Genomic DNA, 27,901 nt, shown 5'->3' with positions numbered 1-27,901 from the left:
ATCTACATGTGGACCTAGAAATATAAGCTTCCATATTTGGAAGTAAAGGAGTCATGTAAAAGGAAGCAAGAATGTGAAGAGAGAGCCTACAGAATGGGGGGGAAATTTTTATTATCTGCACCTTCAATAGAGCAGTAGTCTCCAAGATCTGTAAAGAACTCAAAAAACTTAACACCATCTGGATGTGGTGCTGCATGCCTATAATCCCTGCAGCTTGGGAGGCTGAGACAGGAGAATTGTGAGTTCAAAGCCAGCCTCAGCAAATGTGAGGCACTTAGCAACTCAGTGAGACCCTGTCTCTAAATAAAAAAAACAAAATAGCGGTGGGGATATGGCTCAGTTGTTGAGTTCCCTGAGTTCAATCCCAGTACCCCCCCCAAAAAAAACTTAACACCCCAAACCAAATAAATAACCCAATCAATAAATGGGAAAAGAAATTGAATGTACACATCACAGAAGAATTACAATTGGTTAATAAATATATGAAAAAATGTTCAACATCTCTATCAATTAGAGAAATGCAAATTAAAACTACAGTGAGATTTCAACTCACTCCAGTCAGAATGCTAATTATCAAGAATACAAATAACAGTAAATGTGGTGAAAATGTGGGGGAAAAGGTACACTCATACATTGCTGATGGGACTGCAAATTGGTGCAAGTACTAAGGAAAGCAATAAGGTATTCCTCAGATAAATTGAAATGAAACCACCATTTTACACAGTTATCCCACTCCTTGGCACATTCCCAAGAGACTTAAAATCATCGTACTGTAGTGACAACAGCCACATCAATGTTTATAACAGCTCAATTCACAATAGCTAAACTATGGAACCAAACTATGTGCCTTTCAAAAGATGAATGGATAAAGAAAATGTGGTATTGTAAAGGTGAAATTTTTAAGCTGATTCTAAGCTCAGAGCCTGAGTAAAAGTGTAAAAGATCAGACACTGTGAAGTTTCTAAACTGCAAGGCTTGGGTTGTAAAGTAAGAGACCATTGATATGTTAAATTCCTGGGCTACCCCAAAGCCTTTGATCTCTGTAGCTGTTAGGACAATACCAGAGCTGCCCCAGTAAACATTCTCACTGACTCCTCTGGTGGTCTGATAACTTGGGACTTTGAGTGGCCTGGCACTAGACACCATGGGCCCAGAACCAATCAGTTTAAATATTCCCCCCCACTTAAAAGTAACCAATCACCCCCGTCCAATCTGTTCCCGCCAGTAAATGTGCTAATCTTGACTCAGAGTTGTTGTTCAATTTTCCTGCGTCTCCTGTTGATTTGTTCTGATGTATGCAAAGCCCCCCGCCCTCTCCAAAAGGTGTACTTAAGCTCAGCTTAACCTCTGCTCTGGGCCCTGGGCTGCTCTTCCTTTTTGTGCGAGCTGGCCTGGGGACTCAGCACGCTGAACTGGATCCTAATAAACTCCCTCTCGCACATTGCATAAAGTTAGTCTCTTGGTGGTCTCTTCCTCCGACGCTTCACCGGACCCTTACATTTTTGGTGTGTTGGCCGGGAACTGTGCATCGCCAGACAGGGAGACCCCAACAGACATCTTTAAGAGGGGTAAGTTTAAGTAAGGCGCCTCTTCTTCTTCTTCTTCTCCTCCTTTTTCTTCTTCTTCTTTTTCTTTGTTCTTCCTTTGCGATCGCTCAGGTTCAGCTTTTTTTTGAATCAATGGCGGGCGTGAGCTCCCAGAGGGTGTGAACTCTCAGAGCCTTCTAGGTTTGGTTTGGATTGGCAGCGTGTGGCCGCCAGCGGAGAGCGTGAGCTTCCCCTGGCAGTGGCAGACAGAAGTGCCAGAAGCCAGGGGCCACGTTCCTCAGAGGGACGCCTTGGGGAACTCAGCGCGGGGGGGGGGGGGGGGAAACAGAATAGCCCCCCCATCATTTAGAGGGAAGAGCCCTCATTAGATATATTTTGCTGCCAATCCGTTTGGTTTTGCCAGCAATTCTTTTTCTCAGGATTAAATTCCCTGCCTGTCTTTAATCTCTGCTTCTGAACTTATGTTAAATGTTTACTGTGTGTCCGTGTTTGTCATGTAGTACTGTCTGGTCCCTGTCTCTCTTTGAGTAACTTTCAGTATGGGACAAGGCTATTCCACGCCTCTGTCCCTGACCCTTGATCATTGGACAGATGTCTGCGCAAGGGCTCAAAATCTTTCTTTTACAGTGAAACGCCGGACCTGGCAGACACTCTGCACTTCAGAATGGCCCGCCCTTGGAGTTGAATGGCCCCCAGGGGGGTCTTTCCACCTCCCTCTAATCCGCAAAGTCATAGATACTGTTTTTCAGGAAGGGCCACGTGGCCATCCAGACCAGCAGCCATATATTTTGACCTGGCAGGACCTTTGTGAATTTCCTCCCATATGGGTGAAGCCTTTCCTTGTCCCAGTTCCTATTCCAGTCTCTCCGCCCACGATTCCGTCACTCAAACCTTCCGCTCCTCCCCCTCGTCCCTCCGTTCTCCCTGAGTCACAAGATTTAACTTTATTGGACTCCACCCCCCCTCCTTATCCTTTACCCATGCTCCCAAACTCCCAATTCGTCTTAGGTGACCCTCCTGCCCCTGACTCGGGCACCCTGCCGCTAGAGGTTTTTGGGTCAGATCAAAGCCCTCCCAGGGACTTCCCCATGGCAGTGACAGCAACAATGGCAGCAGCAGCCCCTCCCCCACTGGAGAAGCCTGGGCCAGCTAAAGGGACCCACAGGCAGCAGACAATGAACAACTCAGAAGCCCTAGTGATGCTTCCTCTCCGTCCTTATGGGCCCACAATAGATGATGGGCATGGAGGAGAAATGCAAGCTTACCAATACTGGCCTTTTTCCTCCTCAGATTTATACAATTGAAAAGATAACAACCCCCCTTTTTCTGAGGACCCCACCCGACTTACAGGTTTAGTCGAGTCGCTGATGTTCTTACACCAGCCCACTTGGGATGACTGCCAACAGCTTCTGGGGACTCTCTTTACAACAGAGGAACGGGAGAGAATCCTCTTAGAAGCCCGAAAGAATGTTCTTGGACCAGATGGGAGACCAACCCAACTTCCTAACATCATCGAAGCTGGCTTCTCCTTAAACTGACCCAACTGGGACCCTAACACCTTTGAAGGTAGGGAGCATCTGTCCACTTATCGCTGGGTTCTTGTAGTGGGTGTCCGAGCGGCCGCTAGGCGGCAAACTAATTTGGCCAAGGAAAGGGAGATTATTCAGGGACCCAATGAATCTCCCTCCATGTTTCTGGAGAGAATTATGGAAGCATATAGGAGATATACTCCCTTTGATCCTCAGGAAGAGGACCAAAAGGCATCTGTTGCAATGGCTTTTATTGGGCAGGCTGCCCTAGATATTAAGAGAAAGTTACAACATTTAGATGGACTACAAGATATGACCTTAAGAGATTTAATCAGAGAGGCTGAGAAAATATATTATAAGAGAGAAACTGAGGAAGAGAAAGAACAGAGGAGAGAGAAGGAAAGGGAACACAAGGAAGATGAGAGAAACATAAGGCAGACTAAAGCATTGGCTAAGGTCCTGGTCACAGCCACAGACAGGCCAGAAGTTAGAAAGCAGGGAGACAGGAAGAGATACCTGGGCCCACGCCAAAGGCTGCCCCTGGCCTCAGACCAATGTGCCTACTGTTAAGAAAAAGGACACTGGGCCAAAGAATGTCCCAAAAAGAAGCAGTCACGTCAGCCTACCATGCTGACCCTAGAAGATGACTAGGAAAGTCGGGGCTCGGATCCCCTCCCCGAGCTCAGGGTAACTTTTGAGGTGGAGGGGACCCCAGTGAACTTTGAAGTAGATACAGGAGCAGTATATTCAGCCCTCAAGGCCCCACTGAGCCCTTTATCTAATAAAAGATCCCTGGTGCAAGGGGCTAATGGCAGTAAATATCGGGCTTGGACAACAAAGAGGACTATGGAACTACGAAGGGGAAAAGTTCACCACTCCTTCCTAGTAATCCCAGAATGCCCGGCCCCACTGATGGGCAGGGACCTACTCACCAAGCTCTGGGCTAAAATAACTTTTAACCCGAATGGTCCCCAAGTGGAATTTCTAAACCCCTCAGTAAAGACCCCATAGTCACAGCTTTGACTATGTCAGTAGAAGATGAACATCAACTCTTCACGGCCCCTGGGACCAATCAAATAGGTAAACTACCCCAAAGATGGATAAAAGATTATCCTGATGCCTGGGCAGAAACTGCTGGGTTAGGTCTAGCTATTAAACAACCTCCAATAGTAGTAGAATTAAAAGCTTCTGCCTCTCCAATCAGTGTTAAACAATACCCACTAAGCAAAGAAGCTAGAGATGGGATAAGACCTCATATTCAGAAATACTTGGCTCTTGGGGTCCTAAGGCCCTATCAATCAGCCTGGAGTACCCCCCTGTTACCTGTAAGAAAGCCAGGAACTAAGGACTACCGTCCTGTTCAAGACCTGAGGGAGATCAACAACAGAGTGCAGGACATTCACCCCACGGTACCTAATCCATATAACTTACTTAGCACTCTGAATCTGGAGCGGATATGGTATACTGTGCTGGACTTAAAAGATGCTTTCTTCTGCTTGCCCCTGCACAAGGACAGTCAGTTGTTGTTTGCTTTTTAATGGATAGACCCAGAAACAGGAACATCCAGCCAACTAACCTGGACTAGACTCCCACAGGGGTTCAAAAACTCCCCTACTCTCTTTGATGAAGCTCTCCACAGAGACCGCAACGACTTCAGAACTGCACACCCCAAAGTCACCCTACTCCAATACATGGATGATCTGCTGCTGGCAGCCAACACTAAGGAGAACTGTGAGTCTGGGACCCAAGCACTATTATCCAAGCTTGCTCAGCTTGGATATAGGGCTTCTGCTAAAAAGGCCCAAATCTGTCAACAAGAAGTAATCTTCCTGGGTTATTCACTTAGGGGTGGCAAACGATGGCTTACTGAGTCCAGAAAGCGAACTGTTGTGCAGATACTGCCCCCATCTGATAAGAGAAAGCTCAGAGAGTTTCTTGGGACTGCCGGCTTTTGTAGGTTATGGATTCCTGGGTTTGCGTCTTTAGCTGCCCCTCTATACCCGCTGATAAAGAGGGATGCCCAATTCCAATGGACCCCTGAACACCAACAGGCTTTTAATAATATCAAAAGGGCGCTGCTATCTGCCCCAGCCTTAGCACTCCCAGATGTAGAAAAACCCTTCACTCTCTACATCGAGGAAAAGAAAGGAATAGCACGGGGAGTGCTCACTCAGACTCTGGGACCTTGGAAAAAGCCAGTAGCATACTTATCAAAAAAATTGGACCCAGTGGCTAGCGGGTGGCCCCATTGCCTAAGGGCTATAGCAGCGGCAGCCCTTTTAATAAAGGATGCTAATAAATTAACGTTGGGACAGAAGCTGACTATTATAGCCCCCCATGCCCTGGAGAGCATCATCCGTCAGCCGTCAGCCTCCAGACAGGTGGCTATCAAACTCCAGAATAACCCATTACCAAAGCCTCTTGCTTGACAAGGACAGAATAACGCTGGGACCCCCTGCTCCACTTAACCCGCCTACACTGCTGCCAGAAGAATCATCAGAACCTATCGCTCATGATTGCCAACACATACTGACAGAGGAGACCAATGTATGAGGAGACTTAAAGGATCAGCCACTGCCCCGCCCTGAGGTCATATGGTTTACGGATGGGAGCAGCTTCCTCCAAGATGGTAAGCGGTGGGCTGGAGCAGCAGTGGTTAGCAAAACTAATGTTATCTGGTCCTCTGGCCTTCCAGAAGGAACATCAGCTCAAAAAGCAGAGCTAATTGCCCTTACAAAAGCACTGGAGCTAGCATCAGGCAAAAGAGCTACTATATATACTGATAGCCGCTATGCATTCGCCACTGCTCATGTGCACGGGGCTATATACCAGCAAAGGGGACTACTAACCTCTGCCGGGAAGGAAATAAAGAACAAAGATGAGATCCTCCACCTTCTCTCGGCAGTAAAAGGCCCTAAAGAATTGGCTATAGTGCACTGTCAGGGGAACCAGAAGGGGAATGACCCTGTGGCAGTTGGAAACAGGCGGGCAGATGAGGAAGCTAAGCTGGCAGCCCTAAAAGAAGTGACCCTGTTAGCTGTTTACACACCGGGGGAACAACTGGGAGACTTAGCTGCGCGGGAACATACAGGCAACTTATGGCCTGGGGACACAGACACCGAACTCTGGGATCCTACAGAGCCAAGTTTACATTTCCAAAAAGCCCAACTCTATGTCAAAGATGTACACCAGCTCACCCATTTATGCTCAAAGAAGTTACAGGCACTCTTGAAAGACAAAAGAAAGGACTTGTTGTTGACGGACTCGCAGAGAAAAGAAATAGCTGAACAGGTGACTAGAGCTTGTCAAGTCTGCCAATTAGTTAATGCATACCCATCCAAGCTTCCAGTAGGAAAGCGCTTGAGAGGGACCAGACCTGGACAGTTCTGGGAAATGGACTTTACTGAAATCAAGCCAGCAAGGTATGGACTTAAGTACCTCCTAGTCTTTGTAGATACTTTTTCAGGATGGGTCGAAGCCTTCCCCACGAAGAAAGAAACAGCTCAGATGGTGGTCAAAAAGATTCTGGAAGACATCTTTCCAAGATTTGGACTGCCTAAGGTAATGGGGTCCGATAATGGACCGGCGTTTGTGGCCCAGGTAAGTCAGGGATTGGCCAGGGCCCTGGGGATTAATTGGAAGTTACATTGTGCCTATAGACCCCAGAGCTCAGGACAGGTAGAAAGGATGTATAGAACCATCAAAGAGACCTTAACGATATTAAGCTTAGAGACCAGCATAAAAGATTGGACTATGCTTCTACCTTATGCACTGTTTCATGCAAGAAATACCCCCTCCGTCTCTTTGTGTAACCTCACCCCCTATGAAATTCTCTATGGTGCCCCTCCTCCAATCAGGGACCTGACCCCAACCCTGAGACTTAATGATTCCTTTCACACCCCCTTGCTTAACAGACTTAAAGCCCTTGAACACACCCAGCAATACCTGTGGAAACAGCTGGCCACTGCTTATCAGCCCAGAGACAAGGAAATCCCACACCAATACCAAGTGGGAGACTTCGTCTACGTGAGATGACATCAGGTGTCATCCCTGGAACCTCGCTGGAAAGGACCATACCAGGTGCTGCTTATAACGCCTACAGCGGTAAAAGTAGATGGGATCGCTCCCTGGATTCATGCCTCCCATCTCAAGCCTGCACCCTATCCAGACTCCAGCTGGAAACTGGAACAGACTGGTAACCCTCTCAAGTTGCGTGTTCGTCGTGTGGGTAGGGCTATAGATTCTTCCCCTGACCACCTGCAGCCCTAATCCCCATCAGCCTGTTCAACAACACTGGCAAATTATAAATCCCACTGGACAAGTAGTGTGGTCTATATCACATAAAGCCCCCTTATGGACTGGGTGGCCATCTCTCCATCCTGACATTTGTCAACTGGCCATAGGCCTTTTTGACTAGGACCTCCCTGACATAGAGGACCCCACACAGATCCCGTTCGACCCCAAGCCAGGGCAACATTCCCCACGGGGTAACCATATGCATTATGGATGTCATCGCCCACATCATAGGTGTCGACTAGCCAGTCTTGATTATTATGTGTGTCCAGCTGATTTCTGAAGTCGCAAACAGGCTCAAACCTGTGGAGGGCCCAATGACTTTTATTGCAAATCTTGGGTTGTGAACAAACAGGAGCTGCATGGTGGAAACCAAATTCCCCAGACAGCATGATTCAGGTAGGGCGAAATAACACCTGGATAAACCCTAGAGACTGTATGACTAGCCGAGTGTCGAACACTCGATATGGAAGAAATAGTCTGTGTAATCCCCTCAACATAACTTTTACCTCCAAAGCAAGGGGCTACCTCAGGACGACATGGCTTACGGGAAATACCTAGGGAATGCGGTTCTATGTTTATGGCCCCACCTATGACTTTGGTCTCTGGTTCACCATCAGACTTAAGCAGGAAGAAAATCCTATGGCAATAGGGCCCAATCCCCTTAAGCCAGGAATTAAGCATCCCAAACCCCCTTCGCTTAGAACTACCAGAACCCCTTTACTATCTCATTCCTCCTGGTTTCCGTCTTTGACTACTTCCCCAGTCCAGAGTACAGATGACTCCTCCCCCTGGGAATTAATTAAAGGAACCTTTGAGGTGCTAAACTCCACACAGCCAGACCTCACCCAATCCTGCTGGCTATGCCTCTCTGCCGCACCCCCTTATTATGAAGGGATAGCAGTTAATGGGACTTACGCCATAAAGACACAGAGTTCCACCTGTAGTTGGGGTAAAAATCCAAAGTTAACTCTCCCAGAAGTAACCGGGGCAGGTTTATGTATAGGGTCCCCACCTAAAAGCAAACAACATATATGCACCCAGATAGGAGAAATTGATGTTACTCAGGGCTTTCTAGTTCCCGAGAAAGGAACCTGGTGGGCGTGTGACTCAGGATTAACTCCTTGCATTTCAGTCCAGGTGTTTGATAGCTCAGTAAATTATTGTGTGATGGTGCAGGTACTCCCCAGGGTGCTTTTCCATGATGCAGAATCATTTGAAAGTTTAGTAGGAGGACAAATAACCCGTTTCCGTTGGGAACCAGTGTCCCTCACTCTGGCCATACTATTGGTGATAGGAGCTGCTGCCGGAGTTGGTACAGGAGCAGCTGCTATGATCCGGGGGTCACAATAAATGGCCCAGTTAGAAACAGCAATAGATGAGGACTTGAAGACATTAGAGACCTCTATCACAGCCTTGCAGGAGTCTTTAACCTCTCTCTCTGAGGTTGTTTTACAAAATAGGCGGGGGTTAGATCTTCTCTTTATGAGGGAAGGAGGCCTTTGTGTAGCACTAAGGGAAGAATGTTGTTTTTATGCTGACCATACTGGAGTTGTAAAAGAATCCATGAATAAATTAAGAAAATGCCTTGAAGAGTGCCAGAGAGAAAGAGAAATTCAACAAGGGTGGTTTGAGTCTTGGTTTGCCCAGTCCCCCTGGTTAACTACACTCCTATCAGCCTTAGCTGGACCCTTGATTATTCTTATACTGTTACTAACTGTGGGTCCCTGTTTACTTAACCGCATAGTTTCTTTCCTTCAAGCTCAGATTGGACAGGTGAAACTTATGGTAATCAGGCAACAATATGCTCCACTGGCAGATATAGAAAACGAGACCCTCCAATAATTATGACTCAGTACTTTTAAGATTAAAAGTAGTCAGAAAAAGGAGTGAAAAATGTAAAGGTGAAATTTTTAAGCTGATTCTAAGCTCAGAGCCTGAGTAAAAGTGTAAAAGATCAGACATTGTGAAGTTTCTAAACTGCAAGGCTTGGGTTGTAAAGTAAGAGACCATTGATATGTTAAATTCTTGGGCTACCCCAAAGCCTTTGATTTCTGTAGCTGTTAGGACAATATCAGAGCTGCCCCAGTAAACATTCTCACTGACTCCTCTGGTGGTCTGATAACTTGGGACTTTGAGTGGCCTGGCACTAGGCACCATGGGCCCAGAACCAATCAGTTTAAATATTTGCCCCCCACTTAAAAGTAACCAATCACCCTCGTCCAATCTGTTCCCGCCAGTAAATGTGCTAATCTTGACTCAGAGTTGTTGTTCAATTTTCCTGTGTCTTCTGTTGATTTGTTCTGATGTATGTAAAGCCCCCCGCCCTCTCCAAAAGGTGTACTTAAGCTCAGCTTAACCTCTGCTCTGGGCCCTGGGCTGCTCTTCCTTTTTGTGCGAGCTGGCCTGGGGACTCAGCGCGCAGAACTGGATCCTAATAAACTCCCTCTTGCACATTGCATAAAGTTAGTCTCTTGGTGGTCTCTTCCTCCGACGCTTCGCCAAACCCTTACAGTATACATAATAATGAACTATTACTCAGCCATAAAGAAGAATGAAATGATGGCATTTGCCAGTAAATGCATGGAAGTGTAGACAATCATGCTAAGTGAAACAAGTCAATCCCCCCAAATCAAAGGCCAAGTGTTCTGATATGCAGATGCTAACACACAATAAGGAGTGGGGTGAAGGGAAAAAAAGAGAAGTTCATTGGATTAGACAAAGGGGAATGAAGGGAAGCGAGGGACAATGAGAATAGGAAAGACAGTAGAATGAATCAGATATCACTTTTCTATGTTCAAATATGAATATACAACCAGTGTAACACCACATCATACACAACAACAAGAATGGGAAGTTATACTCTATGCATGTACGATGCGTCAAAATACACTCTACTGTCATGTATAGCTAAAAAGAATAAATAAAAATTTTTAAAAAGGAAGTGAAATAGGACCAGACTAGTAATGTTCATCTTAACTGATGTAACTTTGGACTCACTGGTCTGGGGATTTCTACTCCTTCATCCCTTCCGAAGACCTCAGAAGCACTAAAATGCCAGATGAAATTCCTTTGTGTTTTGAAATATCTAGAGTGGTTGTAGATTCCTACAGTAAATTCTGGATGAATTGGGTTTGTGCTGGTAGCTTTATATCATTTTACTACTACCTGTCCTTATCATCTCTGCCTCCTAAGGCTGTCCTGTATGAACTGCATATTCCAGGCTCCTTTACCTTCTGGCTTCGGTTGGGACAGATCATGGGAGACTCCAGCAGGAGATGAGAAAACAGGAGTTGAGACAGATCAGATATTTATCTCTGCCTCCTTTCAACTCCCCACAAAACTGTCAGTTCTTGATCCTGCCTCCAAATCTGTAGGGCCCTTTCATTAAACTTGCCCCATCTAAATGTTTTGAGTATGATGTCTGTTTTGAACCTGACCCATAGTAGGTGTTTAATAAGCAAAGTTTTTTGACTATAAGTCTAAAAAAGAGTAACAGGCCATCTCTCATCTTCCAGTTTTACTCCAGCTGAAGGTCTTTCTAAAATGCCCTTTTTCTGCCTTAAAACATCAGTGGCTCCCATCTGTATCCATCACCACAGCCCCACTGTAAACTGCAGCCAGACAGAAGTAATTTCAGTTCCCTCTGAAATGTGTTCTCTTCCTCTGAGCCTCTGCACATGCAGAGTAGGCTGGAAACTGCTCCCCACCCTGACTCTCATCAAAAAGTCACTTACCCTCAGAAGCTTCCCTGAGATGGTAAAATACTCTCCCTCTGCAGTCTTTATGTACCATTATACAGAGAGAGTATTCACTTTGTACGATGACTGCCTACTTACCTGTGTCCTCCAAGACTGTAAGATCTAGAACAAGGATTGAGTCCTAGGACAGGAAATGAGTCTTTCCCTCTCTCTGTGTGTCTCTGTCTCTTTCTGTCTCTCATTGATCTGTTGCTTTTCTGTTTTCTTCCATTCATTTGTAAGCCCCTGTGTGTCTTATTCATTTGTATCTAGATCCCAGCATAATAGCCTGGCACACAGTAGGTCTTAGTAACTACAAATGTTGAAAGGTTAAAACTCTCTCTTGGCTTCCAGATCATCTCTCTTTCTTGATTTTTCTCTTTCTCTGGCTCTTTGTTCTTGAAAGCCTTCACAATCGACGACTCCTCTGTCTACCCATTAATTACTCTTCCGAGCAACTCATTCTTATCTGCCTTTTGGACTTCAGCCATCAGTAACTACCACAATCCCCCAAAGCATATTTTCAATCTTAACCTTTCACATAAGCTAAGGATGGCCCTCTCTCCCTGCAAGCAGTTCAGATAAAGTCTCATTATTTCTCCACTCCCAACCTGTCCTCCTCCTGCTTCCAGTACTCAGTCCACCCAGTTGTCCAAGTGACAAACTTCAAAGTCCCCCAACTCTTCCCACTGTTTTTTTCCCACTCTAACCTGCTGGGCAATAAGCTTTACCCATTCTTATATTTTACACTCTGTTTCTGGGTCTTTATTTTTCCTATTTCTTTTACCGAGAACACTTTCCCCCCACTTTATCTCAAATCTTTTGCATTATTTGAAATTCAGAAAACTGGTCAATTTCAATTCATTGCTTCTTCCTCCAACTTCTACCTAAATGAATTCTATTTTTGTCTGCTTGTGGGATTTGTTTGTTTGTTTGTATTTACAGTTCAGGGGTTTGAACCCAGGACCTTGCACACATGCTAGTTAAGCACTCTACCACTGAGCTATAGATCCCCCACACTTGTTAAAATTTTGAGGCAGGGTTTTGGTTTCCCAGGCTGGGCTGCCACTTGTGATCCTCCTGCCTCAGCCTCAGAGCCGCTGGGCTTGATGGGTAGATGAGCCAAGTAGACTCCTAGGCACCTGACTTGATGCCATGTCTTTTAATGTTGGATCTAAACAGGTCTGCATCAGTAGAGGGTAAAATTCTTAGTTTTCTTTTTTTTTTTTTTAAATCATTGGGACTAGCCTGTGATTGACATTTTATGCAATTAAAATATTTTATATGAATGAATGAATAAATGAATTAACTGAGGAAGAGAATCTTTTCAATTACACCCTTTCAGAGGTTACTGCAAGAGAGTCCTTGAGATTAAAGGATGAAAATCTCAGTTGAAAAACCTGAACTTTATGTAACCAAGTGAACATACACTTTAACAAGATATTGCATGTGCTTTTACACTTGCTATGCAAGTAGCAAGATTTTTTTTTTTTTTAAGCTTACCCTGCAGAATTTGATTTTATGCATTTTCAGTTCCGAGTATGGACACATTTTAAAGGGGACGGTGTGATTTTAACTCCTGCTATGCTCTTTTTTACCCTGGGTGACAGGCATTAGATAAAAGAAAAAAAATGCCTGAATCAGTACAGGGCTGGGCACTTGGTAGGCCCTCAACACATTTTAATCCCTTTCCTTTTTCCTCTTCTTTATTTCATATTTGAAGGTTCGCGAATACTGAGTATTTAAAAGAAGTTTTAGTTTTTGGATTTCAATTTGACTAAAACAATGTCATATTCTGACAGTCCCTATTAACTCTGAAACCAAGGGAAAGAAATCGCTGGAAGGGGAGGGGGAGAAAAGAGGCGATGTAAAAACTGAAAGCAAAGGCGCCCAGAAAGCTGTAGAAAGAAGCTGTTTTGGCTGCTGTTTTTTTTTTTAACCCCAGAGGGGCCTGATGGCGCTAACTGCCATTGCGGTTTAGGTTCCCTGCGAGGTGTCCGCCTGCCATGAATCTCCCCGCCCTCCCTGTGCCTCCCGCTTCTGCCTGGCAGTGTGCTGCAGATCGCTAACTGAATTTTTGAGTTCTTGAGGTCAAGGAGAAGGGTTAATAATCTTTGTTTAACCCACATTTAGTGGTCACAAACTTTATTTTTACGCTAAAACTATTATATTTTCTTTTTTATCTGTCATCCCATTAAAATTGTAAAGGAATAATGTCAATGAATTGTGGAATTGGAGCCAGAAAATTGTCCATTGTGTCAATATTGAAGTCTATGGGAGCTCAATAATGTCTGGTTGGATAAACCAAAGAATGTGTAAAGCACTATTGATTCTCAAAATTAATAAATAGTCCACTGAAGATAATTTTAAAAATTAAATTTTGGTAACAAATCTGAGGATATTCAGCTAATTAATTATAGTACATAATTTTTAGCACACCTATAAGAGAATACTGAAATATTATAATATTTCAAATAATATGTGTGTGTGTGTGTGTGTGTGTGTAATACCAGCTCCCAAGGTAGGGAAAAGCCTATATCAATTACGAATGTACTCTAGGTGAAAGTGACAGTCTTGTTTTGCTGCTAGGTTCTACCCCCTGCCTGGAGCAGTTAGGTGAATACTCCTGGCCCAATGGTGACACCTGGTGGTCAGGACACTTGTTGGCTACCTTCTTAAGTCAGTTATTTAGTCATTACCAGCAAACATGTCCACTAGGCTTTTTGAATATTTTATTTATATATATATATTTGGTACTGGGGCTTGAAATCAGGAGTACTGGACCACTGAGCCACATCCCCAACCCTATTTTTGTATTTTATATTTATTGACAGGGTCTGACTGAATTGCTTAGCACCTTGCTGGGACTTTTTTTTTTTTTTTTCTTTTTCAAAAGAAATGAACTTTATTTTTAGAACCCCACAGCCACACAAAACAGCTCCTCAGGAAAACCTTCAGTGCCCAACTGCCACCACCAGCCTCCCACAAGCCTTCTACCTCCCTCACTCCTCCTGTTCTTGAGGTTGATTGGCTGGCCAAGAAAAGTCCCCCAATGAGCAGCTCCATGGTCTGAAAGGGCGGGGAAACAGCCCAAAGAGCATCACCATAGAGGAGCCAATCAGTTGGCAGCTAGAAGTTGCTGGGGCTGCTGTGAGCCAATCATCAGCTGGCAGCTGGAAGTTTGCTGGCAGCTGGAAGTTTGCTGGGGCCCCTTTGGCTGTGGCTCTCAACAGCGCCTCACCATTGCTGAGGCTTGCTTTGAACTCACGATCCTCCTGAAATATACTATCCTATTTAATTCTCACAGCAAGCCTAGGGATCCACATTTTGTGAATAAATAATTCAAAGTCCCCACAGATGATATATGTAATGCTGAGATTCTGATACAGGTGTAACTTCAAACAGGGTGATGCCAGATAAAGGGGGAAAGTGTGTTCTGTGCTGAAGAGTTTCTAAATAGGTAGCTTCCTAATGATTTTAAGGTGCAGTGGGTATTATTTGATTTGTCCTCTGCAAGACTTGGAAATGAAAAACTATCCTGTGATAAGCTTCACCCTTTCTCTTCCAACTAAAATCTGGCTTTAATCACGGTAAACACGGGTAAGCATATTGCTTGACTTTTTGTTCCTTTTTTTACCTTTTAGGCTGAGCAGAGAATGAGAAAAGTCTGATTCTTGATTTATTCCCCCATTCTTCCTCAATTCTTTTAAAAATTTTAATTTTTTTTCAGAATATTATGTAATTGGAAGAGAACAGTTTGAAGCCTTTTCAGACTGGTGTCTTTTGCTTAGTAATGTGCATCTAAGCTTCCTTCATGTCTTTTCATGGTTTCCTAACTTTTTTTAGTGCTTAATAATATTCTGTTATCTAGAATTCAATTCATTTGTTTTCATCAGAACATCTTTATTGCTTCCAAGTTTGGGCAGTTATGAATAAAGAAGCTATAAACATGCATAGTTAGGGTTTTATATGGATATGTTTTCAATTCACTGGATTAAATACCAGAGAACATGACTTCTGGACCACATGGTAAAAATGTTGTCCATGCTTTATAAAAGTGAATGGTTCACTGGTGGCCAATAATTAATATTCTGTTTTGTAAACATGTAACTTAAGGTCAAAAAAGTTAAATGACTTACTCAAGTATTACACTAGTAATAAGTGATAGAGCAGGTCTAAACTTTGGGTTTTCTCCCTACTGGTCCAAGACATTTTACTGTCTTATGTGGCTTCCTCATTACATGACAGAGAAAGAGTTTAGATTTCTTACGCAGAGGTCTAAGTCTTAAATTATCACACAGCTCAAAAAAGACTGCAGTAATGTCATACCTAGAACTGGGTGGGGAAAAGGTACAAGCTAGAAAAGTATAATATTTTAAGACCTTCAAGAGTGATGAGGATATTAAAGTTTCAAATAAACCCAAGAGTTTTATTTATATTTCAAACTTGTTAAGTCGATAGTGAAATAGCAACTTATAAGAGGGATGAAAATACTTACAAATCCCATATCCCATAGGGTTTAATATCCAGAGTTGGGCTGGGTTTGTGGATCAGTGGTAGGGCACTTGCCTAGCATGTGTGAGTCACTGGGTTCGATTTTCAGCACCACATAGAAAAATAAATAAAATAAAGTTATTATTTCCAATTATAACTAAAAATATTTTTTAAAAAAATACCCAAAGTAATGGGATGGGGTTGTAGTTCAGCGGTAGAGCACTTGCCTAGCCTGTGTGAGGCCCTGCATCACATAAAAATAAATAAGTAAAATTAAGGTATGTGTCAAACTACAACTAAAAAATAAATATTTTTTTTAAAAATCCAAAGTAAATAAAGAACTCCTTCAACTCAACAACAATAAAATTTGATTAAAACATGGGCAAAGGATTTCTCCAAAGAAGTTGCACAAATGACCAATAAGCACAAGATGTACAGCATCATTTATCATTAGGGAAATGAAAATCAAAACTACAATTAGGAACCACCGCACACCCATTATGATTGGCTACTATTCAAAAATAATAATAATAACAAGTGTTGACAGGGGAAGGGAAAAATAGGAACCCTCTTGTGTTGTTGGTCAGGTAATGTAAAATAGTGCAGCCACTATGGAAAACAGTATGGCAGTTGCTGAAGAAACTTAATAAGCAATTCCACTTTGGGGTATAAGTCCCCAAAAGAATTGATAACAAAAATTGAACAGGTATTTGGACACCCATGCTCATAGCATTATTTGCATTAGCCAAAGGTGTGAGCATTTTAGGTGTCCATCAAAGGTTGAATGAATAAACAAAATTTACCATACCCACATATAGTAGAATAGTATTCATCCTTAAAAAGGAAGGAAATTCTGATACATCATTAATGACATTTAAGGATATGATGCTATGTGAACTAAGGACAAATACTGTATAATTCTACTTAACATTAGTTAATCTGACCCAGAGTAGTAAGATTCATAGAGAAAGAAAGTTAGATTGGTGATTGCCAAGGAATGAATAGTGGAATATGGAATTGATAAATGGAAATGGAGTTTTGGTTTTGTAAGGTAAAGAGTTCTGAAGATTGGGCACACAACCGCATGACTGTAATTAAGCCACTGATCTGAACTGTACACTTAAAAATGGTTGTGATGGTGAAAGGTATGTGTATTCTACCATTAATTTAAAAAGTGAGTAAATATTTTGACCAAGCCCCATATTTTTATAAGGTTAAGCTAATTACTTATGTGTTATCATATTCAAGTAAACTGCACGAGTGTTAAAAAGAATTTTCTTTAATACTCAATTTGTGATGAGTCCAGTCAGTCACTCTACTAACTAATATGATTTAGTAGACATATAGCTTAGGATTATACAGTGATTAATTTTTATTTGACACTTTTGGAAAGTTTCTCCATCATAGTATAACTGTTTAACTCTGAGGCATTGCCAAGTTGTTTTTCAAGAGGCTGCACTAGGAAATGCTTTCTTGACAGAAAGCATCAGTGCAAGCAAGTGTGCTTCAGGTTAGCTGGGTTCTGGGGGCTCAGGGTTCTACAAAATTTAGATTTCAATCCAAGGTCATGGTAAAACCTGTGAAGTTCAATGCCAGGACTGTGATGGTACAAGAGGGAAACGTGGAAGTTCCTACAGGACCCTCAGCAGAATACTCACCATGGATGGGCACTGAGGACATGAAGCTATAGTGGTGCTGTGATGTGCCTGGCCTCCTGTGAAGGTAGGGAAACTGTGAAACTGATGGTGGATCTGCAAAGTGAAAATGGCTCCAAAAATCCAGGGACTGGCACCTAGGAGCCTTCTACCTCTGAACTGCATCCCCAGCCCTTTTTACAAACTTTATTTTGAGACAGGGTCTTGCTAAGCTGCCCAGGTTGCCCTCAAATTTGCAATTCTCATGCCTCAGCTTCCTGAGTAGTTGGGATTATAGGAAGGTCAAGGTCAAGGTCAATTTCTGTTTTTTTTTTTTTTTGCTTTTTATGTTTTTTAAATTTTTATTTATTTATTTATTTATTTATTTGTTTGTTTGTTTGTTTGTTTTAGTACTTGGGATTGAACTCAGGTGCGCTCAACCACTAAGTCTCATCCCCAGCCTTTTTTTTTTTTTTTTTTGGTATTTTATTCAGAGACAGGGTCTCACTGAATTGCTTAGCACCTTGCTTTTGCTGAGGCTGGATTTGAATTTGCAATCCTCCTGCCTCAGCCTCCCAGGCTGGTGGGATTACAGGCATGTGCCACCGCACCAGGTGGAAGGTCAATTTCTTGATGTGAAATAATCAGGCAGATCTGTGGCGGGGCTGCTTAAGCCTGTGGATAGAGATCCATATGTTTAGCTTTTGTCTCCACCTCATTTTCCCCCTATTTTCTGTTACCTGTCCTTACAATACATTCAATCATGTATATGCAGCAAGGCTGCAAATATAGACACCACCCATTAGTCATGGTGGACCTCTCTTACTAAGTGAAAAAGAAACAATCCAAAAGTACTCTAGGAGTAGAGTGGAGGTTGCCAGGGACTCGGAGTTATCTTTATTAAGCGTGAAAAGTTGCAATTTGCCAAGATAGAAATGTTCTGAAGATGGTTGGTGGTGATGGTTGTACAAATGTGAATGTACTCAATGCCATGAAACTGTAGAGTTCTAATTAAATATTAAATTTTGTGAATATTTTACATATATATATATATATATATATATATATATATATATATATATACATACATACATATATATATAATAAGTCTGAATCAGAAAGTCAAGGTTGAATGTTTTCTCTCATAGAAGAAATATTGACCAAAGAAAGGGGAAAAAGTGGGGGAGGAATCCTGTGTAAATAGAAGGGAGATCAGTGGAGCAAAGGATGAGGAGGGAGGAGGAATGGGAAAGGAGAGGAACAATGGAATGAAATTGACCAAATTATGCTATGTACATGTGAATGCACCATAGTGAATTTGACCTTTATGTTTATAAATAAAGAACTAAATTTTAAAATTATAAATAAATAGAAGGAAGACAATTAGAGTAGAAAGGAAATAGGAGGAGAGAGAAGGAGAAGAAAAGGGGAAGTACTGGGGACTGAAGTGGAGCAAATTTTATTCCATGATATATAATAATGTCAAAATGAGCCCCACTATTATGTGTAACTATAATATACTAATAAAACATTCAGAAGTAAAAACATATGCTGTGTTGATGAAGATTTACTACTGATATACCACTCTTTAAAATGCCTCTTTTTAATTGATTTTTTATATGACCGCGGAATACATTACAATTCGTATTACACTTACAGAGCACAGCTTTCATATCTCTTGTTGTATATAAAATATATTTGCACCAATTTGTGTTTTCATACATGTACTGTGGATAATGATATGCAAACATAAGTCAAATGTTATTCAAGTCAAAATGTCTGACTTTCTGTCATCTCATTTTCTCTTTTCTGGTTGAATCCTATCACTCCTATTTCAAAACTTAGCTCACCTACCACTTTTTCTAAGTAGTCTTTTCTAATTTCTCAGCCAGAATTAACAGTTCCATTTTTTTTTCTTTGAACTTACCCTTAACCAGTAAGGGGAAAGAGCATATGCCCCAGTAAGTCCAAAAGGTATATATGCTAGAGAAATGAAAATAAAATGTTCACATAGAAACCTGCACATGAATTTTATATGGCATTATTCATAAGAGCCAAAAATATGTAAATGACCCCAGGATCTGTCAACTGAATAAAATGTGGTGTATCCAGAAAAGGGAATATTTGGCAATAAAAAGAAATGAAGTACTGATACATGCTGCACTGTAGGTGAAACCTGAAAACATCATGTTAAGAAGCCAATCACAAAAGGCCACATATTGTATGATTCCATTTATATGAAATATCTGGAGAGTAGGGGGGTGGCAGCAAAGGAGGGGAGAGAACTGAAGAAGAAGATGGCGGGGAGCAGGAGGTGGACTTGCCATGATCCCGACCCCAGAGGACTAAGAGCAAGCAAGCAGCACCACCTGTACTAGGAGTGCTACAGGGACATGTTGGGGAGGAGAGAATCTCCAACTGCGTCCTCACCAATGCCTACCGCCTTGGCATCCTGCGGAACTGGGCAGCTCTGCGAGGCAAGACCTTGTTGGAGGTGGGCGCAGGCACCGGCATTTTGTGCACATTCTGTGCCCAGGCTGTAGTGCCTTTTGACAAAAGGCCCGAGAGGTAGGGTGGCTCAACGGGCTGGAGGACCAAGTGCATGTCCTGCAGGGTCTGGTGGAGAGGTGGAGTTGCCAGAGCAGGTGGATGCCATCGTGAGCGAGTGAATGGGCTATGGACTTCTGCGTGAGTCTATGCTGAGCTCTGTGCTGCACATACAGACCCAGTGGCTGAGGGAGGGTGGTATTCTCCTACTGGCTTTCACTGAGCTCTTTGTAGCCCCCATCAGCCACCGGATGCTGGAGTGGCGCCTAGGCTTTTGAAGTCAGGTGAAGCAGCACTAAGGCATGAACATAAGTTGCCTAGAGAGTTTCGCCCCAAGCTGCCTCTTGAGCCACTTGGAGATCTTGGTGCAGGGTCTGTTCAGCCAGGATGTGCTTCCTGGCTGCAGCACTTTGCTCAGCTCCAGCTGACCTGCGCCTCCTGGAGCTGGAGCTGGAGGCAAGGTGTGTGGGTACTTCCGCTACAGCTGTTATGGCTGGGCCCTCATGCATGGTTTGGCCTTTTGGTTCCAGGTGACCTTCCATGGAGGAGATTCGGAGAAACCCCTGGTGCTGTCCATCTCGCCTTTTCACCTGGCCACACACTGGAAGCAGGCACTTCTCTACCTAAAGGAGACTGTACAAATGGAGCAAGGCAGGGTCATTTCAGCAGAGATCACGCTGCTGCCCTCCCAGGACAACCCTCTTCACCTGGGCTTTCTGCTGTGCTACAAAATGGGGGATCAGGAGGAAAAGACCAAAGACTTTGCCATGAGGGACTGAGCATTGCTTTTTCTCCCAGTCACCTCCCAAGGCAGCCTGGCCTGTTTGGGAGAGGAATAGGGAGGTCAGAGGAGAAAGGGAGATCCCATGTGCAAGTAGGGGACTGTCTCTTTTCCCTCATGGTTCTTGGGGAGGGAGAGTGACTTCAGTCTTCATTAGAGGAGATTCTTCTGGCAATTTATAAAGCGATCTCCTCAACCACGGATACAGCATGCTTATTGATAGGCTTTTAAACCTTAAAAGCATGTGGTAACAAGCACGTGTATTTCCATTTCTTTTTTTTTCATGGAGGAAAAAAAAAGATGGATAAAATGTCAGTTTATGGTGGGTCCATGCACAAACTAAACACCTCACACCTTATCTAAGTCTGCAGCTGGGAAAAGGGTATAAGAGTTCAGTTTCACTCCAGAAGTTTCCACTATGACTTAACCTCTCCAGAGCCTTAATTTCTGTGTCTGAATTCCCTCCATTGCTAGATGCCTGCAGGCTATGGTACTTGTTCCTCATTGTTTTCTAAATAAAACTCATTACTGGTAATTAAGGGGTGGAGATAAGGAAGTAGTTTATATAGCCCAGTTCCTACTACTTTTATTGGGTGCTAAAGTTTATGAACACATGGAAATGGACTTTATATAATTATATAGCATACCTAAGAATTTCAAAATACCACATTTAGGAGAAAAAAGTCTGAAAAATTGCAAAGTAGCATGGATTTTAAAAATTCTTATTACTATGAAAACTGAACCAAGAAAAAGTCTTATTGTGTTCCATAATATTGGAGTAATTATGAAACAGGCTGATAGAGAAGGTTTCTGGACCTAAACTCAGGCCTTATTCATTACCATGGGTACATTATTTAGGCTCACTAAAATAAGGAAAATACATTCCCAGCTAGAAAAGTGTAGTCAATTTGAACATGTGGAGGGATTAAATGACTTGACCTATTTACATTTAGTGAAAGTTCCTTTCTTTTCTTTTTCAACTTTTTTTTGTTTTGTTTTGTTTTGTTTTTAAGATCACCCAAATGTGAAAGTTGTGAATTTGGGAAAATGACTTGTAATGAAGTGTGAGTCATGTTGTCCAATTCATTCCACTGATGTTTTCCTCCTTATCTTTATGGCAAATAAAACATTTGCATTCCTATTATTTTTAGAGATTAAGTAAGATTTGTGTGCTGTTTATGAGTTATAATGCTTTTTGCCTTTTTAATGTCAGTTCTTAAGTGTTACAAACCCTTCAGAACATAGCTTCAGGGCAATTCAAAGGACTAAAGGTATGGTTTTTGCATATTAGTAGCTTTTATATGATAATAGAAAAGTGTGGAAACTGTGTTCTTAAGTACTCTAGCATTTTATTTATTGTAACTTGCATTTTCTTCTCTTTTCTTCATTGCATATTAAAGTATTTAAGTCTAAAAATAAAAATAAAAGAAATATCTGGAAAAAGCAAAATCTTAGAAACAAATGGTAGATAAATTGTTGTCAACTTGAGTCTGGAGGGTGGGAGGGAGGGAGGTACAGAATGAATACTAATGAATGCAAGCTTTCTTTTGGAAGTAACAAAAATGTTCTAAAATTGATTATGGTGATTTCACATACTGAATATACTAAAAGCCATTAAAAACATCTTTTAAATAGATAAATTAAATATTATGTGAATTATATCAAAAAAGTTGTTTTAAAAAACAAGTGTTTTCTGAGTAATTCCCATCAGGCACAATTTAATTCCTTGAACAAGTGCATTCTTTTATTTAACAAATACCTGTTGAATATCTACTAGATACTGTTTCAGGAATTAAACTACTTGTTATTTTTTGCTTTTTCTAATACTATGAAATTATTTTTCTTGGTGTTTATTCTCTTATCTGTACAATGTATAAAGATTTTATTATTCTGTTTTATCTTGATTTCCATAATCTATATAGTGGCTATTATTTTTCTTAAGTTTAGTTTTTTAGGATCAGATTATGTATCTAAATTCTATTAGAAATTTTTTACTTGTGTGGCAGTTTATACTCAAGAGCAAATGTTATCCTGTGTCATGTTAGCCGGTGAGTTTTATGTTTATTATTGCTACCAATATATCCATTATTGATTGAATAAAATAATTTCTTTTTTTCTTAGGTGTTTCTCTTCAGGGTTGACATTTCCCACTTTTGACAGATTTGCTAAGACATGGACAGAACCATGAAGGAATGCTGAAAACGTAGTTTCCAGCAAGAGATCAGAGAATGTTTGGGGATATAGTTAGGGACAAGAATGGAAAGTGTATTGACGGTTAGATTTTGTGTGAATGCCAACATACAAATTGGGCTTACTTGTGTAGCCAATATGAACTTTTTAATTTTTTTTAGATGTAGATGGACACAATACCTGAATTTAATTTATTTATTTATCTGTTGTGCTGAGGATTGAAACCCATTGCCTTACACATGATTGGCAAGCATTCTCTACCATTGAGCCATAATCCCATCCCAGCAATATGATGTTGAACTCACTTTTTTACTGAGTCTAAAATTATAACAAGATGAGTGTAGAAAATTTGGAAAATGCAGAAAATTACCAAGAAGGAAAAATGTTACCCATCAGCAGTTATCACTATTAACATTTTGGAGTATAGCTTTCTAGGTTCCTCTGATTCATTTCTTTACATAGTTGAAACTAAATTGCATACACGTATTTTAACTTGTTTTGTTTAAAACTGACATTTTAAAATAAGCATTTTTCATGTTGTTGAGAACTTTAGCATATGTTATTTTAAAAGTGCCATACATAATATTCCTTCAGTATTGGAGTGTAAAATAAGGATTTTTCATTTTGTATATCTCTGTTGTTTCCAATTTACTGCTGTTATTTTTTATACTTTTTTTTGATCTCTGAATGTAAGGTGCAAGTAAGGTATATAAAGGTATGTAGGTGGTTGAGGGATAGCAAATAGAACAATACCCAAGGGCCAGAGGATGGAATTTTCATAGAAAGAGACCTGTTTCAGGAAAATGAGGGGCATGATACATCAATAAAAATATGGAAAATCAACTGGCTCTGGCACTGTGTGGATACATGGGGTGGTGTCAAAGCTGCTGTCTTTATTTGACAATATATTAGCGAGATCTGAAGGAGACCTTCCATTGAGTCCTAGAAGCAAAAACCAGGTTTCCAGGACTAAGTGAGTGAGCAGGTGGTGAAGCTCAGAAGCATAATGTGTAACTGTACTTTTGGGAGGTTTGTTGATGAAGAGAAAGAGAAAAATGGAATGAGGTAAAAGGGGGAAAACAAGAACAAGTAGCAATTTTATTTTATGTATTTATTTTTAAAGATAGAGACTAGAACACTGTTTGGGCCAATGTATAGCATAAGAGAAAATAGGAGGTTGAGATTGTGGCTCAACGGTAGTGCACTTGCCTGGAATGTGTGAGGCACTGGGTTTGATTCTCAGTATCACATATAAATAAATAAATCAAGGACTATAAATAACTAAAAAAGACAGACAGAGAGAGAGAGAGAATAAGGATACAAGTATTAAAAACAAACTAAAGATTGCAAATCCATCTGCTGTTTTACATTTTTTTTCTTTTTTGTCTTAACCCTGGTAGTTAGTTTCAGAAGAAATTTTCAGACTCCTCCTAATCATTTGGTATTTCCATGCATTGTGGCTTAGAATCTGACTTACACTCAAGACCTATTTTAGCCTGAAGAAATGAGAACTGCACATAATGTTGATTTTAGACTTTGCATGTTTGTTTTTGTTTCATATGTGTCATCAGTAGCATAGCATTAGAATAAGCTCATTTAGTAACATTATCTCTGAAATTTTATATATTTTATATATTTAAATATTTATATATTTATTTATATAAAATATATAAAATTATATAAAATTTTATATATTTTTTTGTCCACAGATTGCAACCACATTTTAATAGGAGTTTCTGGGAATTCTCTAGTGCCGATGTCTAAACAAATTATTAACATTTTATCTCCTATTGTTAATCTTTTTTGATCTGTTCAGGTTCCCAGTATGTTTTATATTTTTAAAATATCACCTTTATGTCTCATCTGTGCATTTTGGTCATTCCTTATTGTTAATAAATGATTTGTAGCAAGCTCACCTGACTATCTTGCTTAGACTGTTCTTGTCAAATAAAGACTGCAGGTCTAACACCACCCAATGTATCCACAAAGTGCCAGAGCCATTTTATTTTCCATACAAAAGATTGTTCATAGAGCTTGCAGAAAAAGGTAATTGGTCCTAAAATTTTGCTTTAGACTAAATTAATAAAGAATTTTTTATAAACAACTGTAAATGAGCCGCTATAAATGACACTTACAATTTCTACTAATGGAAAAATAATCATCAGGCTAATAATACAGATAATATGTGTTTGCAATTAAATAAGTTAAGAATTGTAAATTAATTATACTAATAAAGGGCCAGGCTTCCTTCAGCAACCAGGAACTCAGTAATAACTGCAACATTAGCACTTAGCATTTCCTCATTTGAGAAAACTAATATATCAGCTGGTAACATGTCAAAATGAATTTGAAAACTGTTTTTGCTACTCTTATAACCTAGCTGCTATATAACTCTCTGCAGTATTATATTGCCTTCAAAGAAACATCTGTTTAGCATTCAAAATAATTAAGAAGAGGGTTTTTTTTTTTTTTTTGTAGTTTCTTTAACTCAGCTACCTTGTTCATTCCAGGTTTCCTAGATGTGAGAGGTGGTGTCAGACAGGTCAAGTAATGCAATGCCATGAATAAATATGAAGCTTATTTGTACCAATTGTGATCATTATCAGCAGGAGATTCCACAGTAAAACTGTGCCATCATTGCACCAGAAACAATGCAACTCCTAGAAGAAAATGTAGGATCAACATTCCAGCATACAGGCATAGGAAATGACTTTCTCAATAGGACCCCAAAAGCTCAAGAAATAATGCTAAGAGTTAATAAATAAATGGCACCAAATTAAAAGGCTTCTGCACAGCAAAGGCAATAATTAAGAATGGAAAGAGAGAACCTAAAGAATGGGAGAAAATCTTTGCCTCGCTACTGTATTGAGAGAGGATTAATATCTAGAATACATAAAGAACTCAAAAAAAATCAAATAACCCAATTAATAAATATAAACATACTAAGGTATTAAACAGACACTTCTTAAAAGATGAAATACAAATGGCCAACAAATATATGAAAAAATGTTCAACATTACTAGCAATTAGGGAAATGCAAATCTCACAATAGTCAAAATGACAGTCATTAAGAATACAAATAATAATAAATGCTGGAGAGGATGTGGAGAGAAAGGAACACTTTTACACTGTTGGTGGGATTGTACATTAGTACAACCACTATGGAAATCAGTATGGAGGTTCCTTAAATGGAACCACCATATGACTCAGCTAAACCAATCCTCACTGTTTATCCTAAAAAATTAAAGTCATCATACTATAAGGATATGATGACTTTAATTATATGACATGTATATCCATGTTTATAGCAACACAATTCACAATAACCAATCTATGGAAGGAGCCTTGGTGTCCATTACACATGAATGGATTAAAAAAATGTGGTGTACATATACGATGAAACTTTATTGAGCCATAAATAAAAATAAAATTATGTCATTTGCAAAAAAATGGATGGAACTCGAGACTATTATGTTAAGCAAAATAAGCCAAAGTCAGAAGATCAAGGATTGTTATGTTTTTCTCTGATATGTAGAGGCTAGAGAGTAAAAGGAAAACAAAAATTGGGGTGGATCTCCTAAACAATCAGTGGGAGGTCAAAAGAGGAAAGGGACCAGGGAGCGGGAGAAGGGGAGTGAGGGAAAAGTGCTAAGAAACGATATTGGCCAAATTATATTTTTGTAATTTGTGTATGTATGAATATGTAACAAAAAATCCCATCAATGTGTATAACTATGATACACCAATAAAAATATTGAAAATAAAATTCATGACACAAAAAGGAAAAAAACTGTGCTACTAAAGAAATACCCCAGCATGTGTGCTCAGTACAGGCCTTTTATATATAGCCTCCTTGGAGTCTCATCCTTTCACAGATGTGTAGATAGAGCCCTTCCAGGCTCCTCCCCAGACCTTCCTTCAAAGTAGAGCTAGCTAGAAGTGTTGCTGCTTCTTTGATTGTAATTTACTTCAGTTGCAGGAGTTTGTATCCTTGTGATATCATTATCATAAGGATAACCCAGACAGCCAGAATGGAGCTTCACATTAAAGTGTGCAGCATTCTTTGTGCTGTTTTGTCATGCTCCAACTGTGTCATATTAGCTCTTTCATTCTTAATCTCAAAAATGTAAACCTTTTGCATTCTTCTCCTTATCTGTCTCTCCAAGAATATCTTGGTGGCCTATACAGGCTTTTCTGACTTCACTATTAATATTGCTGTTACAGAAAAACCCCATACATTTTATTCCTGTAGAATTATGTATTTCTCTTTTGATAAGAACTTTTGTGGTAATGCCAGCAACATACTTTCATAATACATATCAAAATTACATTAAACTCTTATCCCTTGCTCTTGTATCTTTTCTTTACAATGCAACTACTACAGACCTACATGTAGAAGACTCCAGGAGTTTAGCAGAACAAGAGAAATATGTTAAGCAGGGACATAAGGAAAGCTTTGGAGTGAAGTCTTAAATCATAACATTTTATGGTTTATGTAATGCTTTATGTGTATCTAAAATAACCAGTAAATATTCCTTCTTATAGATTTATTTTTAATTAATAAACTACTCACATGTTTATGAGGTACCATGTGATGTTTCAGATAGATTAGTATATGCATCACTTCAGTATTTGTCATTTCTTTGTGATGAGAGCATTTAAAAATTCTGTCTTAGCTATTTTGAAACACACATTATTGCTAATTATAGCCCTCCTCTTATCTAACTTAACCTCATGCCTGTTTACCAAAGTCTCCCCTTTTCCCCATCTACCCTCCTGGCTGCCTCCTGCCTCCCTGCCACACACATGAGACTTGAAAACACCATTGTACTCTCCACTTCTATGATTTTGACTCTTAGATTCCACATGTTAAGTGAGAGCATAGGTTTTTTTTTCTCCCACTACTTGGCTTATTTCACTTAACATAATCTCCTCACTTAACATACTGTCATCCATATTGTTATAAATGCAGAATTTCCTGTTTCTGTAGGGTGAATAGTATTTCATTGTGGATGTATTCCACCATATCACCTTTTTAAAGAATCCCTTCATGTGTGGGGGGACACTTAGGTTATTTCTGTATCTTGGCTATTGCAAGCAATGCCTCAGTTAACACGGTGGTATATACACTAAGAGCCACAAGTTT

At 40.6% G+C, this 27,901-nt stretch overlaps 1 protein-coding gene and 1 pseudogene across 1 annotated transcript; both read left to right on the top strand.

The window, feature by feature from the left end:
• Positions 1-2,086: 2,086 nt before the first annotated feature.
• LOC143404306 (uncharacterized) lies at positions 2,087-7,345 on the top strand. The gene is given in 4 exon segments (XM_076862523.1): positions 2,087-2,529; positions 2,617-4,055; positions 4,058-5,439; positions 5,441-7,345. Coding segments are annotated over 4 exon segments (5,169 nt in total).
• Positions 7,346-11,192: 3,847 nt separating this feature from the next.
• On the top strand, positions 11,193-20,563 carry LOC143404305 (protein arginine N-methyltransferase 6-like; annotated as a pseudogene).
• The last annotated feature ends 7,338 nt before the right edge of the window (positions 20,564-27,901 follow it).

Source organism: Callospermophilus lateralis, chromosome 7 (assembly GCF_048772815.1).
Source record: "Callospermophilus lateralis isolate mCalLat2 chromosome 7, mCalLat2.hap1, whole genome shotgun sequence".
In the NCBI taxonomy this organism is placed as follows: Eukaryota; Metazoa; Chordata; class Mammalia; order Rodentia; family Sciuridae; genus Callospermophilus; species Callospermophilus lateralis.
Note: the sequence above shows the minus strand (reverse complement) of the source record. Positions and strands in the feature narration are given on the sequence as shown.